Consider the following 11,237-nt stretch of genomic DNA (forward strand, 5'->3'; position numbering starts at 1 on the left):
TGCTCTAGGTGTTGTCTTTTCGAGTGATTGCCAAAGCCTGCCAATAATGGACTTACGTGACCACTCTCCCACGGGTCATGGAAGAACGTACCACCGCTTTCCTTGATTGCCATACATCGGTCCTCCACTGAGAGTGCATTGTTGATCCTTGCCACTGCACCACCTATCATCTGAACCTCTCTCTAGCTTTGGAATCTTAGTACCCAGACCCCTCCCTCTTGTGGCCACCCCAAGTAAAGAACCTCTCTCTCATCGGGATACATCTTGCGCATCTTGAACTCCACGGCTTTTTCGAAATCATAAGGACTCTCCCACCATTTCCCTCCTACTTTGCGTAGCTTCATACAGAATTCGTCTTCCTCCGAGGAGTTTTGCGATGGCTCAGTAATATTGATGCGATCGACGTTAATATACAAGAACTCGATGGGATGAGCCCGCTGTGCAACAATCACGCCACCAATACTCGGAAAGCAACACACTTCATTGAAGTACATAGCAGCGGATGGATCAAGTCGGACATTTAGCTCATTCGGACTGCTGGGAGAGCACGAGCTATCCATCCAGTATCCTTGCGCCGCTATTACCGAATTGTATTGATCTCGTTCTTCTTGCATTTGCATTTGGTGGCAGATCAGATCGCAGTACCGAACGTCATATCTTGGGGGGTCGTGAGGATGAATATTGTAGACCGCTAAAGCCGTGGACGAGAGAAGGGGTAAGACAAAGTGCCATGCAAATATCATTGTTGTTGAGGCTCTCATGTTTGGTGTTGGAGTTGTGTTCAATGTAGTCGTGGAGAGGATGTGATCGAAGTTGACTTTGAAATGTTGTGTAACTTAAGAAGGATTCACCGTCTCAAAATAACGATGTCGAGAGTGTTTGTGAGCTGATTGGTACAAATAATGAACTTCAAATACCAAACGAAACCGAAAACGCGATCTCGAGCAGCTGAGATGACTTTCGAATAACTCAAGTACGGATTCGTAGTTCTAGCGAATCAGAAACGGAAAGGGGGTTGTTGTAGTTAAAGCTCATATGATGGGTTCAAGTTTGGATCGAGAACTGGTACATCTAAATATCGATCTGGTTCCCACGAAAACGGTTGACGAAGACATTATCTTATGGAAAGAAAGAAATCTGCATGCTCTTACAAGACGAATTCTCTTCCCGGGTTTCTATTTCAGCTCTCCTATGCTCTTCTGTGTTCTTCTCTTTACCTCCAGAAATGCTCAAAACACAACGCACATAATTTCGGTGACAGCAAGCAATACCTCTTAATCTTCGAGACATGTAACAAATGCTCATGTAGGGTCCGCAACCCTCGCCCGTAAACTGCGCAGGAAGCGCAGGCAGCGCAAAACGCGCACATAACGCGCACAGCGCTCATCGCGAGTAAAGCGCAGATTTCTGATTTCTCAAACACTAATGAAGAAAGATATCATTTTAAACAACATTTGGTAAAGGACGTTAACAAAGAGCTACGATAGCTAACTATCACAATTACCAAGTGCCACAATCAGTAATCAGCGTTGCTATAAGCGGTGCCGAACCTAATCAGGTAGCACCCGGACACCGTCATGGCCAAAATGGACACTAGCGCTTCGACCTAGTCTCAACATATAATAGCCGGATAGCCTGCCAATCGACATATCCCTAAACAGCATGCTATACAGGTACCATTTCTTATGACAAATGGGAAAGGGCTATCGTAAAATCCAAGTGCATACATACGTAGGCCATCATTACCATCAGCAGCCACCACACTGATAAAATTAGGGTCTTTTGCCTGTTCTGTCCAACCCAATGGTTCCGATGGTTCGGTGTATTGACACCATTTATCAGGAGTCTTTAGTGGCTCGTCGGCTGAATGCGGGCAAGAGATAGTTACGAGAGCATACGAAAGATTTATGAGCATTGTCAAAGGAGAATAGATCATCGATATCCATGTGCCATCCACTTCGATTCCGACGTTAATTCTGAGAAAGCCGTCATCTCGAACTATACGCCACACTAAACGCTGGTCTGGGACTAGATATATTGGTAGATTGACAGCCTTGGTGGCCATATCGTTCGGTCTGAGACGTTCGAGGGTCTGGCCAGCACCTCGATCTCCAATAACTTTCGAGTAGACTTCTCCGTCGTAACGCAGGAGGCCAGGGGCCCAACAAATAGTCAGATATCCAGAATCCTGGAGGCAACGTGTTTCGAAGAGCTTTGGGTACGTCGCTTGACCCTTATAACATGATAGAACCCACACGTCGCGATTCAGGTCGTCAGTAACCTCATGCCCAACCAAAGACAGAGCTGCCCGGAGAACTTCTGTCAGCGGTACAGTATTTGGTTTTCCGGTGGTGAGTATTAGACGGATAGCATGAATAAAATCCGATCTGCGGTGGCTGCCGTTATAAACAAGGAGTGCCTCCGGGGACTCAAAAAGAGATAAGAGCAGAACATCTGCTGCGAACTCCGAGAGTTGACCCATGAAAAGCGCGGTTTTGCATGCTTCAAACATTAGGCCTGTAGAGGAACATGTTCTGCATCGGCAGGTCCGTCTGAGACTTTCTACATGAAAGTTGACAAGTGGCAGATCAGTGACCATCAATCCTTCTTCCAGAGGAGGCAGCTTATTCGATACGTGAGAGTCAGACAAGCCGAGCATGCGGCACAGAATGTTAGAAATCGTAACGTCCTTTGGAAACGGATAAGCTGCGAACCTAGTGGCTTCTTCAGACACCTCGTCATAAATAGCGCGTTTTTGTTTATGCTGCCAATCACGAAGCTCTACAGCACGATCAAAACTTTTGAGAACCGATAGTCGAAGCATCGATACGATTTGTTTCATCGCATATGGAAGCGAATGGGTGATAGCTCTGTGTGCACTCCCGAAATCCAAGTCGCATTGGCAAAGAAGTAATTGGCCATAGGCCTCAATACTAAGCATTCTAAACTAAGCTTTTCCTGAGAGATTAGTAGTGATGAGATCGGATAGGTTTCCCATGCCCCGATGAACATTAATCTCGAGGTCTGGACAACTTTTGGTGTCCTTGATCGCAATAATAGTGACATTGCTCTTTGGCTGCACAAAGATAGCTCTTCCATTGTCAAGATATATGGACGGTGCAACGCCCAGGCACCACTGGGTAAAGGCTGCGACCCAAGCTGTACAACCAGCTATCTTCAGCGTGATTGACGCAGCATTTCCCACTCTGCTCAATTGACGGAAAGCATCAACTAGTCCTCCTATGCCTTCAGCATTTGGTACAAAATGGTTGGTTTTCCAGAATGTTCGATCTTCAGGAGTTGTTGTAGCAAAATCCAAAAGAATCTTGGACCACCCGGAGACCATGTCGGGAAACTTCAGCGGAACACATTTATGCTCAATGCTTGCTAAAAGATCTTTCAATTGACGGGCGGGCGGCAATAATGTCTTATCTGCCGCAGATGTTCGTAGCATGTGTGCTAATGCTTCACCACCATGGTATGAGCTTCCAATCGTGAGCAGGACCGTTGCTAGGGCTATAAATTGGACACCCGCCAGGCTACGTGCCAGTTGCGAAGCACAGTCATCCTTGGAGTATCCGATCACGGCACTGAGGAAACTGACTACTGCAGAAGTTGGCGTTTGGAGGAGAATTATTTGGGCTTCAACTTTCCGACAGGTCTCGGGACATATTGCCAGCGTTGCTCCGAATCGTTCACATGCTAATAAAGCAAGAGTCTGAACGTTGTCGCTTGTTGAGGCTTGTATCACACCTCGAGCGACAGATAAGCTGGAGTCCAGGGACCGATTTAGTTCCCATTGCAATTGAGGACTCGTCATCGTTTTGCTGAGGCCGCAAAAGCTTAAAATAATTGATGTATCGGGAACGAGGCGGAATGCTCCAGAGCAGCCAGGATGAAGATACTCGGTTGGTGGCCGTTGGGTGGCAGTGGTTTCAGAGTCGAGGTTTTCAGCACGCCAGATTCTTGTGAAAGTTGGAGTTGCCTGGAGAGCGGCGAGCGAATATAAGCGTGGCATTATGGCTGGGCGTACGAGCCAAAGGCTGAGCGTTCAGCTGTTGCTGTTTAATAAGCTGGCGCATGCACGTATACAGCGATATCCTTACTACGAACCGGGCCCAAAGGCCCGTGCACACAAGGCATTTTCATCAGAATTACATTTTTCACTATTGTGGCTATTATAGCCTTTCCTTCTTTTTCTTCTTTTTCTATTTTTTAAAGAAAATCGCAAATGTAATTTGCTTAGAAAGATCCATAATCATCGCTATCGTTGAGTTGAAATATTATACTAGTTTAAAAAAAAAGGAAAACGAAATATGCAAAGAGAATTACTTGTCAAAATGCCAAGAAAGATGCATACAGAAGGTAAATATCTAGGTGCGCGGATTTGAAGTAGGCAGCAGGTCGTGGAATCAGCCCAACACAATTTCGTTAAATTGTGCTTTTTTGTTGGTCGTGATTGGAAACTTGATGCATTTAAATATAATAAGAAAAGATCACAGCCCCGAATAACTCGCCAACTACATAGCCTCGATCAGATCGGGCGAGCCGCAAGCCAAATCCGGAACGGTCTATAGCAAGGTTACACGGACAGCCACCAAAACCGACCACGCATTTCAGTCGACTTGTAAAATCGGGTAAGGCTTTCCCCCTTTCCCCCGCCGCCTCCCCCATCCCCCCAGTTGTACAAGTTAATTCAAATTCGGAAGGATCCTCATAGTTCTTTATAGAACAAGAAACCATTTATCATGTGAATAGTCAAAATTAATGTTAATATGTATTTCAAAACGCTGACAGTATCTATGCGCCGCTTTCCGCTGATTTCAGCCGCGGTTTATTTAAACATAGTATAGAGAGGTTTTGTGAAGTTTGCCGTAATTGAAGCGCAGCTTTTTGAAGTAATAGTAGATATACGCCGCTAGGAACCACGGTTCAGTACCTATTTCTGCACCATACTTTCATCCTCAAGCATATTGCGCAACAAATGCCTAGTCTTGAGATTTGATACCGCGGCTCTTGGAGGTTATGTAAAAGGAGGTGGGATGCCTGTTTGAGCTGCCTGAGAGCCGACTTGGTGTGCTGAATATAGCTAGGTAGAGTTGCCAGCTTTCGCACAACAGAACCGAATAGCATAGATCGTGGTTAATCTCTAGAAGAGGGAGCAGGAACTTGACTGAGCAACCTGAGCAGAGGGTGAGGCGAGAGTGGGTAGCGCCTGAGCAGAGCGGCGATACTCACTAACCGCGTTGGAAGCGGAGGTTGAGACTCGGCGCAGATTACCACAATAACCAAGTACCGGAATTACCAAATACCACAATCGCTAGTCACCACAATAACCAAGTATCTTATTCAGTGAGCTTCAAAATATCATTGTACAAGCAAATAGAAGGAAGGTGTCCGTTAGAAGATTATTTATTTCAAAATCAATGCACTAAACGTAGTTAAGCCGTTTGACTTTCACAATACTTGCATAATCGGGCATTACAACGAGAGAAAACTTTAGGGAAAGTACAAAGCAAAAGTTAGGTGGACCAAGACGCGGAGACAGAAAGAAAGCACTCGCCTCCATTCAACAACAACAAAGCACAAAAAATTCCAAAATAGGGTACTTTACTCCACGTACCTTATTTATTGTTTACCTTTAGTGAAGGGTTAGAGGACTACCTCTTAAATGGCCTACCTTATTTCAAATGATATCACAGACTCCAATTAACACGGTACAACAATCCGAGAGACATACTTTAACACTCAAGCTTCCCTTCAAAACTCGCTAAACTCGCCAATCCCCGCATCCGGCTAACCCCTGACTCCAGGGCCGTAGGGCCTATCTCGCCTATATAGTAAGGGGAGGCTCCCTGCAAGCACCGCCGTCCCCCGCTTCCCCTCAATCTGAAACTGCCGGTGACTCGGAACTAGCTTTCCGAGATTCTTATATGTTCACACATTCTCAAGCGACTAAATTTCTCAGATGACCTGGACATACAGTCGGGCCGGCGGGAGGCGGATAAATCCACCTGCTTAGCTTGGGATTGGGAGATCAACCCTAGAATGACGGCGTGGATTGGGGGAATAACCCTAGAATGAACTTCCCCGGAATCGAATCCCCACAATAGTCTCAAGTCTGGAATGAATGTTTGTTTTAGTCAAAGTTTGCTCGGAAGCTAGGCAGGGAGAGAGGGAGGGAGGCACAAAAGTATGCTCGAGTTTGATGGAACGAGTCTCGGAGCTTGCGAGTACGAGGTAGGACTTTTCATATAAGAATGTCGGATGGCTCTTGAGAGGGTGTTGCTCGTCCTGTTTGTTCTCGCTTAACTTTCATCCTGCTGTAGCGAAGAAATATTGAGACAGTCATGGCTCAAAAGCTTGCCTTCACAGCATTTGCTGCTCTGATTCCACTCATCACAGCCCAGCAGATCGGGACAGATACACCTGAAGTCAACCTCCCGTTACCGACCTGGAAGTGCACAACAAGCGGCGGTTGCGTGCAGCAAAATACCTCGATAGTCCTAGACTGGAACTTCCACTGGATCCACCAAGTCAACAGTTCCGCATCATGCGCGACCTCAACTGGTGCTATAAATTCCACCCTATGTCCCGACGAAGCAACATGTGCAAAGAACTGCGCCATCGAAGGCATCCCCAACTACGCCAGCAGCGGCGTAGCCACCTCAGGAGACGCCCTGACGCTGCATCAATACACCCAAAGCAACGGCGTAACCAGCAACGCATCCCCGCGCGTCTACCTCCTCGGCGCCGACGGCAACTACGAGATGCTGCAACTCCTCGGCCAAGAACTGCGTTTCGACGCCGACGTCTCGACTCTTGTCTGCGGCGAGAACGGCGCTCTGTATCTCTCAGAGATGGACGCCACAGGAGGCCGCAGCCAGTACAACCCCGGAGGCGCCTCCTACGGCTCGGGGTACTGTGATGCGCAATGTCCCGTCCAGACCTGGATCAATGGTACTTTGAACACTAACTCCCAGGGCGCATGCTGCAACGAAATGGACATCTGGGAAGCAAACGCCAACGCCACGGCCCTAACACCGCATCCCTGCGAAGGCGATACGTGCGACAAGTCAGGCTGTGGCTTCAATCCCTATGCGCAAGGCGTGCACAGCTACTACGGCAACGGCGGGACGGTCGATACCCTGAAGCCCGTCACCGTCATCACGCAATTCTACACCAGCGACAACACCACGACGGGCTCCCTGTCCGAGATCCGGCGTCTGTACATGCAAGACGGAAAGCTGATCCAGAACGCGGTCTCGACGTCCACAGCGGGCCTGGATTCCATCACCGCGTCCTGGTGTACTTCGTCCGACGCCTCGGCCGCGAGTCTGGGCGGGCTGACGACGATGGGGCAGGCGTTGGGACGGGGCATGGTGCTCATTTTCAGTATCTGGAATGATGGGGGTCAGTTTATGAATTGGCTTGATAGTGGGAGTAATGGGCCGTGTAGCAGTACGGCGGGGAATCCGGCGAGCATTGAGGCGCAGACGCCGGGGACTTATGCGACGTTTTCGAATATTAGGTGGGGGGATATTGGGTCGACGTTTGAGGAGAGTGGTGCGTCTAGTCCGAGTAGTACAGCAAGTGTGACGAGCAGTGTGCCGACGTCTACAGTGTCGACGTCGACGAGTACTACGACTGTGGCTAAGAGTCCAGCGCAGAGCCAGTATGGGCAGTGTGGTGGCAATGGGTGGGCGGGTCCTACAGCGTGTGCTGCTCCGCATACTTGCACACTTTTGAACCCGTATTATTCGCAATGTTTGTGAGGAGTTGAACCTCATAGGAGGGCTTCTTGAAATGGAGCTGTAAACGGAGGATAACAAAATGAATGGTAGTGATGAGGGGAAGGAGTAAGACACAAACCTGTATATATGTCAAACTATCTGTAAATAGCTTGGGAGAAAAAAGAAATCTATCCATCCGGACATGATTTGAGTGACGACAAGAAACATTTCATCCAGGGGTTGCTAATGCAGGCGAAAGTTTCCGAAACTAAAACATTAAGTTTCATTATAATAATAGCTATGAGTACTCAATCTTCAATACCCAACAATACTTTCCAGCAGCCACCAAAGCTGGCGGAACGGTGATCGTCAGACTTTCATCCGAAAACGTCCAATCCAACTTCGTGCCATTACCTGCTCCAATCATAGTGATACTGTCGCCGTCGACGATCGGCAGCTTCGCATCTACCACGAAAGTCTCGCTTGGTTCTGATAGCGAGAGGATGTAGAACGCATCTTTGGTCTGCGTGAAGCGGACATCATCTACTTCTGCTGCGATGAAGCTAGAGGACAATTAGCAAGGCAGGTATCGAGTGTGAAGAATTGGGGCTTACTAATAAGTAGTATTAAAGATCGCCTCAGCATTAGCCTTAATCCACAACCCAGCCTCAAGCAAATGCGCGACCTCAGTAGCATCAATGGTCCCATCAGCCATGGGACCAAAATCCAACAGCAGGTTGCCATTCTTGCTAACCATGTCGACGAGGTTATACACAAGCGTAGATGCGTTCATGTACAGTGACGATGGAGTGGCGCGGTTGTAGCCGTAGGAGTATGGATCGAGACCTTGGTTGCTTTCCCACTTTCGCTCCGAGACAGATGAGAAGGTGCTGTATTCGGGAGTATCGAAGTCTGCACCGGCTGCGATGCCGCACCGGTTGTTCATCGTTACTTGGCGGCCTTGTGATTCGGCTTGGTTGAACCAGGCGGCGGCGAATTCGGCCGTGCCGTTAGCAGCACCGCAGCTAGAATTTGTTAACATGGCGTTGTATTAGATGGGCTTGAGAGAACTTACTCGCACCACATCACGTCCGTTTCGTAGCCGTAGGCAAGGATCTCCATTTGAGGAACCATCAAGTCAGCGATGAAGTCATTTTGGGGAAGAGCTCCTGTATATGGTTCTTCGAGTCCAGTGTACGGATTTGTTGCGATGATGCCTGGCCATGAGGTGCTTGCTGGGTCACTTGTCTGAGAGAAGCCATAAGGACCAAATAGAGGATTGAACTATCATCATCAGCCAAGCTCGAACAAGACTCAGACCACGACTTACCCATTCAGGCAGACTGAAATACGTTCCTCGCTTAAGCTGAGGTTGGTATTCCTTCGCCGCAGCGAACAACTCCCCCAAAATATCTCTCTTGGGTCCGTAGTGCAGAGAGTTCCGATGCGTAGTCTCTTTCGTATCGAACATTGCAAATCCATCGTGATGCTTCGTAGTAAGAACGAAGTATTGAGCTCCAGCATCCGCGATCAAGTCAACCCATGATTTCGCATCCCAATTCTCAGCCGTGAAGTTGGAGAAGAAGTCATCGTAAACGACGTAGGGTCCGTATGTGTCCAGTTCATGATCGTAAACATCGGCTTTGTCGGCATTGCGGTGGTGTCCGTACCACCAGTACCATTCTGCATAGATTTCCCAGGGAGTCGAATTGCCCTGGAGTGTATTAGCATCCAATAAACAAAACACAATTCACCACCCAGACTCACCCAACCTGGAACACAGTAAGGGCCCCAATCTGTAACCACTGTTAGCGATTTCTTCTCAATGGATAGGAACTGAGGATGCTCACGAATAAAGATGCCATACTTGGCATCATTGAACCATTCCGGACTTTCATGATTTGACAAGCTGGATAATTCCGAAGTGTACTCCTCAAGGCCAAACTTGACGTTCTCGATAGTATAAGTCGCATTCATAGAACCGGTCAGATGTACCGTCGTAGTCACGTTTCCACAACCAATGACTCCGACATTAATCTTTTTCTGATCCCCAGGACGCATTCGCTTGATATATCCTGGGGTAATAGTTTCAATGCCTGGACCGGTGATCGAGACTTCAACACCAGCACCCGAAATCCAATCAGGACCCGCATTGTCGATGACGACTTCCACAGTCTGAACTCGCTCGATATCATGCTTCTGGGTAGGGCGAAGAAATTGGACTTGGACTCCGGTCTGCTTGTATAGCGATGCCGAGAACAAATGTATTCTAGCGGTATCATTTGATGTATCAGGCAACGTGATTGAAGATAGGGTTTTGCTGGGATCCACGGCTCCGATATACTCAAAGATGTGAGAAGTATTGAAGTTCGTGGTATTGATTGTAAAGTATGATGGCATCACAATCTCTCCTTTTAAAATTGACAGAAATGACGAGTAGGGATTCGTTCGTACTTCGGCAAGAGTCGTTGTTCCATCCGTGTACTCGAACGACATATTCCCAGATGTACCAGCAGACTCGGTCGAGATGAGCATCTGCAGACTGAAGTAGGATGCTGCAGGCACATCAATCTGCTGCCCTGACATGACCACATTGTCGCTTTTGTTGGCTTGGTATCCAGGAAACAGATATGTGATGTTTGTTTTGGTCGATGTGTAGGATCCACCGGTTGGCAGATTCGCTGCAGGGTAGGAATTGTTCAATTCATCGAAATTGGCTTCGCCAGGAACAAGACCGAATCCTTTATTGTTGAAGTAGGCATCGAGTGGGATTTGAACCATTTGCTTATTCTTGTCAACTTGGCTCCCATCAGATTGGAAGGGTGATTACCTTTGAAGGAGTTGTCGAATTGTCCCATCTCCGGCTAGGTGCAGCTATCACCACTGCAGCCAGTCCAAGCAGAGGAGAGAAGCGTACCATGATTGAGGCTCTCGGAGGCAGTTCTCGGAGCGAAAGGAAAAAGGAAGGACATGACCTTATGAAAAGCATCTACCCACCTGCAATTGATCATGGCAACTATCCATATCAGTTCATCCGAAGTCACCGCTTGGGCTATGGCAGAGATCAAGATTGACCGCGTCGCAAATCTTGGCTCCAGCCCCAGGAATTTGGTAACGTTCGATGCATGGTAGCATCAATGGTATCCGCATTGATATCCGAAAGCACGATATGATCCAGGTCGACTTGCATTGCCCTTGCAGTATAGCTCGGGTCTGATGTCCGTGGTGAGTTGTGCTTCACCGACATGAAGAGAGGAGAGGTTGGGTTGGCGTTGGTGATGTTTGTTGACTCGGGAATCTCTTGTTATCGGGCAAGTCTCCACTGCCGAAGCCACAATAGGGCAAGTCCGTCCACTTACCGCAAATATCCCTGCACTGTTTATTTAACCCCTCCGATATCTGCAGCTTGTGGTCATTGTTCCTGCATCATCCCACTATCGACACGCAATTCCTGCGTGAGAGGCATTCAAGTGATGAGGGAACCTCTCCAGGAGAATCCTTTGA

At 48.0% G+C, this 11,237-nt stretch overlaps 4 protein-coding genes across 4 annotated transcripts; 1 reads left to right on the forward strand and 3 right to left on the reverse strand.

The window, feature by feature from the left end:
- Nucleotides 1-93: 93 nt before the first annotated feature.
- LY89DRAFT_683692 (uncharacterized protein) lies at nt 94-754 on the reverse strand. The gene has a single exon (XM_018214747.1). It carries the CDS (start codon nt 342-344, stop codon nt 183-185), a length of 162 nt encoding a protein of 53 aa, XP_018073183.1. The 5' UTR covers nt 345-754; the 3' UTR covers nt 94-182.
- A 1,094-nt stretch (nt 755-1,848) lies between these two features.
- LY89DRAFT_706460 (uncharacterized protein) lies at nt 1,849-3,832 on the reverse strand (the record flags this gene model as incomplete). The annotated part of the gene is made up of 3 exons (XM_018217529.1): nt 3,011-3,832; nt 1,958-2,947; nt 1,849-1,863 (listed from the first exon to the last, which is right to left on the reverse strand). The coding sequence occupies exons 1-3, from the start codon at nt 3,818-3,820 to the stop codon at nt 1,849-1,851; spliced, it is 1,815 nt and encodes a 604-aa protein (XP_018073184.1). The 5' UTR covers nt 3,821-3,832.
- Nucleotides 3,833-6,045: 2,213 nt separating this feature from the next.
- On the forward strand, nt 6,046-7,775 carry LY89DRAFT_706461 (putative endoglucanase; the record flags this gene model as incomplete). The annotated part of the gene is made up of 2 exons (XM_018217530.1): nt 6,046-7,593; nt 7,624-7,775. The coding sequence occupies exons 1-2, from the start codon at nt 6,351-6,353 to the stop codon at nt 7,773-7,775; spliced, it is 1,395 nt and encodes a 464-aa protein (XP_018073185.1). The 5' UTR covers nt 6,046-6,350.
- A 238-nt stretch (nt 7,776-8,013) lies between these two features.
- Nucleotides 8,014-11,051, reverse strand: LY89DRAFT_683693 (putative alpha-L-fucosidase). Its single transcript, XM_018214748.1, has 7 exons — nt 10,564-11,051; nt 9,584-10,517; nt 9,501-9,529; nt 9,064-9,447; nt 8,809-9,017; nt 8,348-8,758; nt 8,014-8,296 (listed from the first exon to the last, which is right to left on the reverse strand). Exons 1-7 carry the CDS (start codon nt 10,651-10,653, stop codon nt 8,032-8,034), a joined length of 2,322 nt encoding a protein of 773 aa, XP_018073186.1. The 5' UTR covers nt 10,654-11,051; the 3' UTR covers nt 8,014-8,031.
- Nucleotides 11,052-11,237: the final 186 nt, after the last annotated feature.

This window comes from Mollisia scopiformis, assembly GCF_001500285.1.
Source record: "Mollisia scopiformis unplaced genomic scaffold LY89scaffold_9, whole genome shotgun sequence".
Taxonomy (NCBI): domain Eukaryota; kingdom Fungi; phylum Ascomycota; class Leotiomycetes; order Helotiales; family Mollisiaceae; genus Mollisia; species Mollisia scopiformis.

Bases quoted from the DNA above. Each gene is read 5' to 3' on its own strand.
- LY89DRAFT_683692 (XM_018214747.1), bottom strand. From the start codon at position 344: ATGAAGCTACGCAAAGTAGGAGGGAAATGGTGGGAGAGTCCTTATGAT.
- LY89DRAFT_683693 (XM_018214748.1), bottom strand. From the start codon at position 10,653: ATGGTACGCTTCTCTCCTCTGCTTGGACTGGCTGCAGTGGTGATAGCT. The intron at 9,448-9,500 runs GTGAGTCTGGGT...AATACACTCCAG, and splicing joins CTTACTGTGTTCCAGGTTGG to GGCAATTCGACTCCCTGGGA. The intron at 8,759-8,808 runs GTAAGTTCTCTC...AACAAATTCTAG, and splicing joins ACGGACGTGATGTGGTGCGA to CTGCGGTGCTGCTAACGGCA.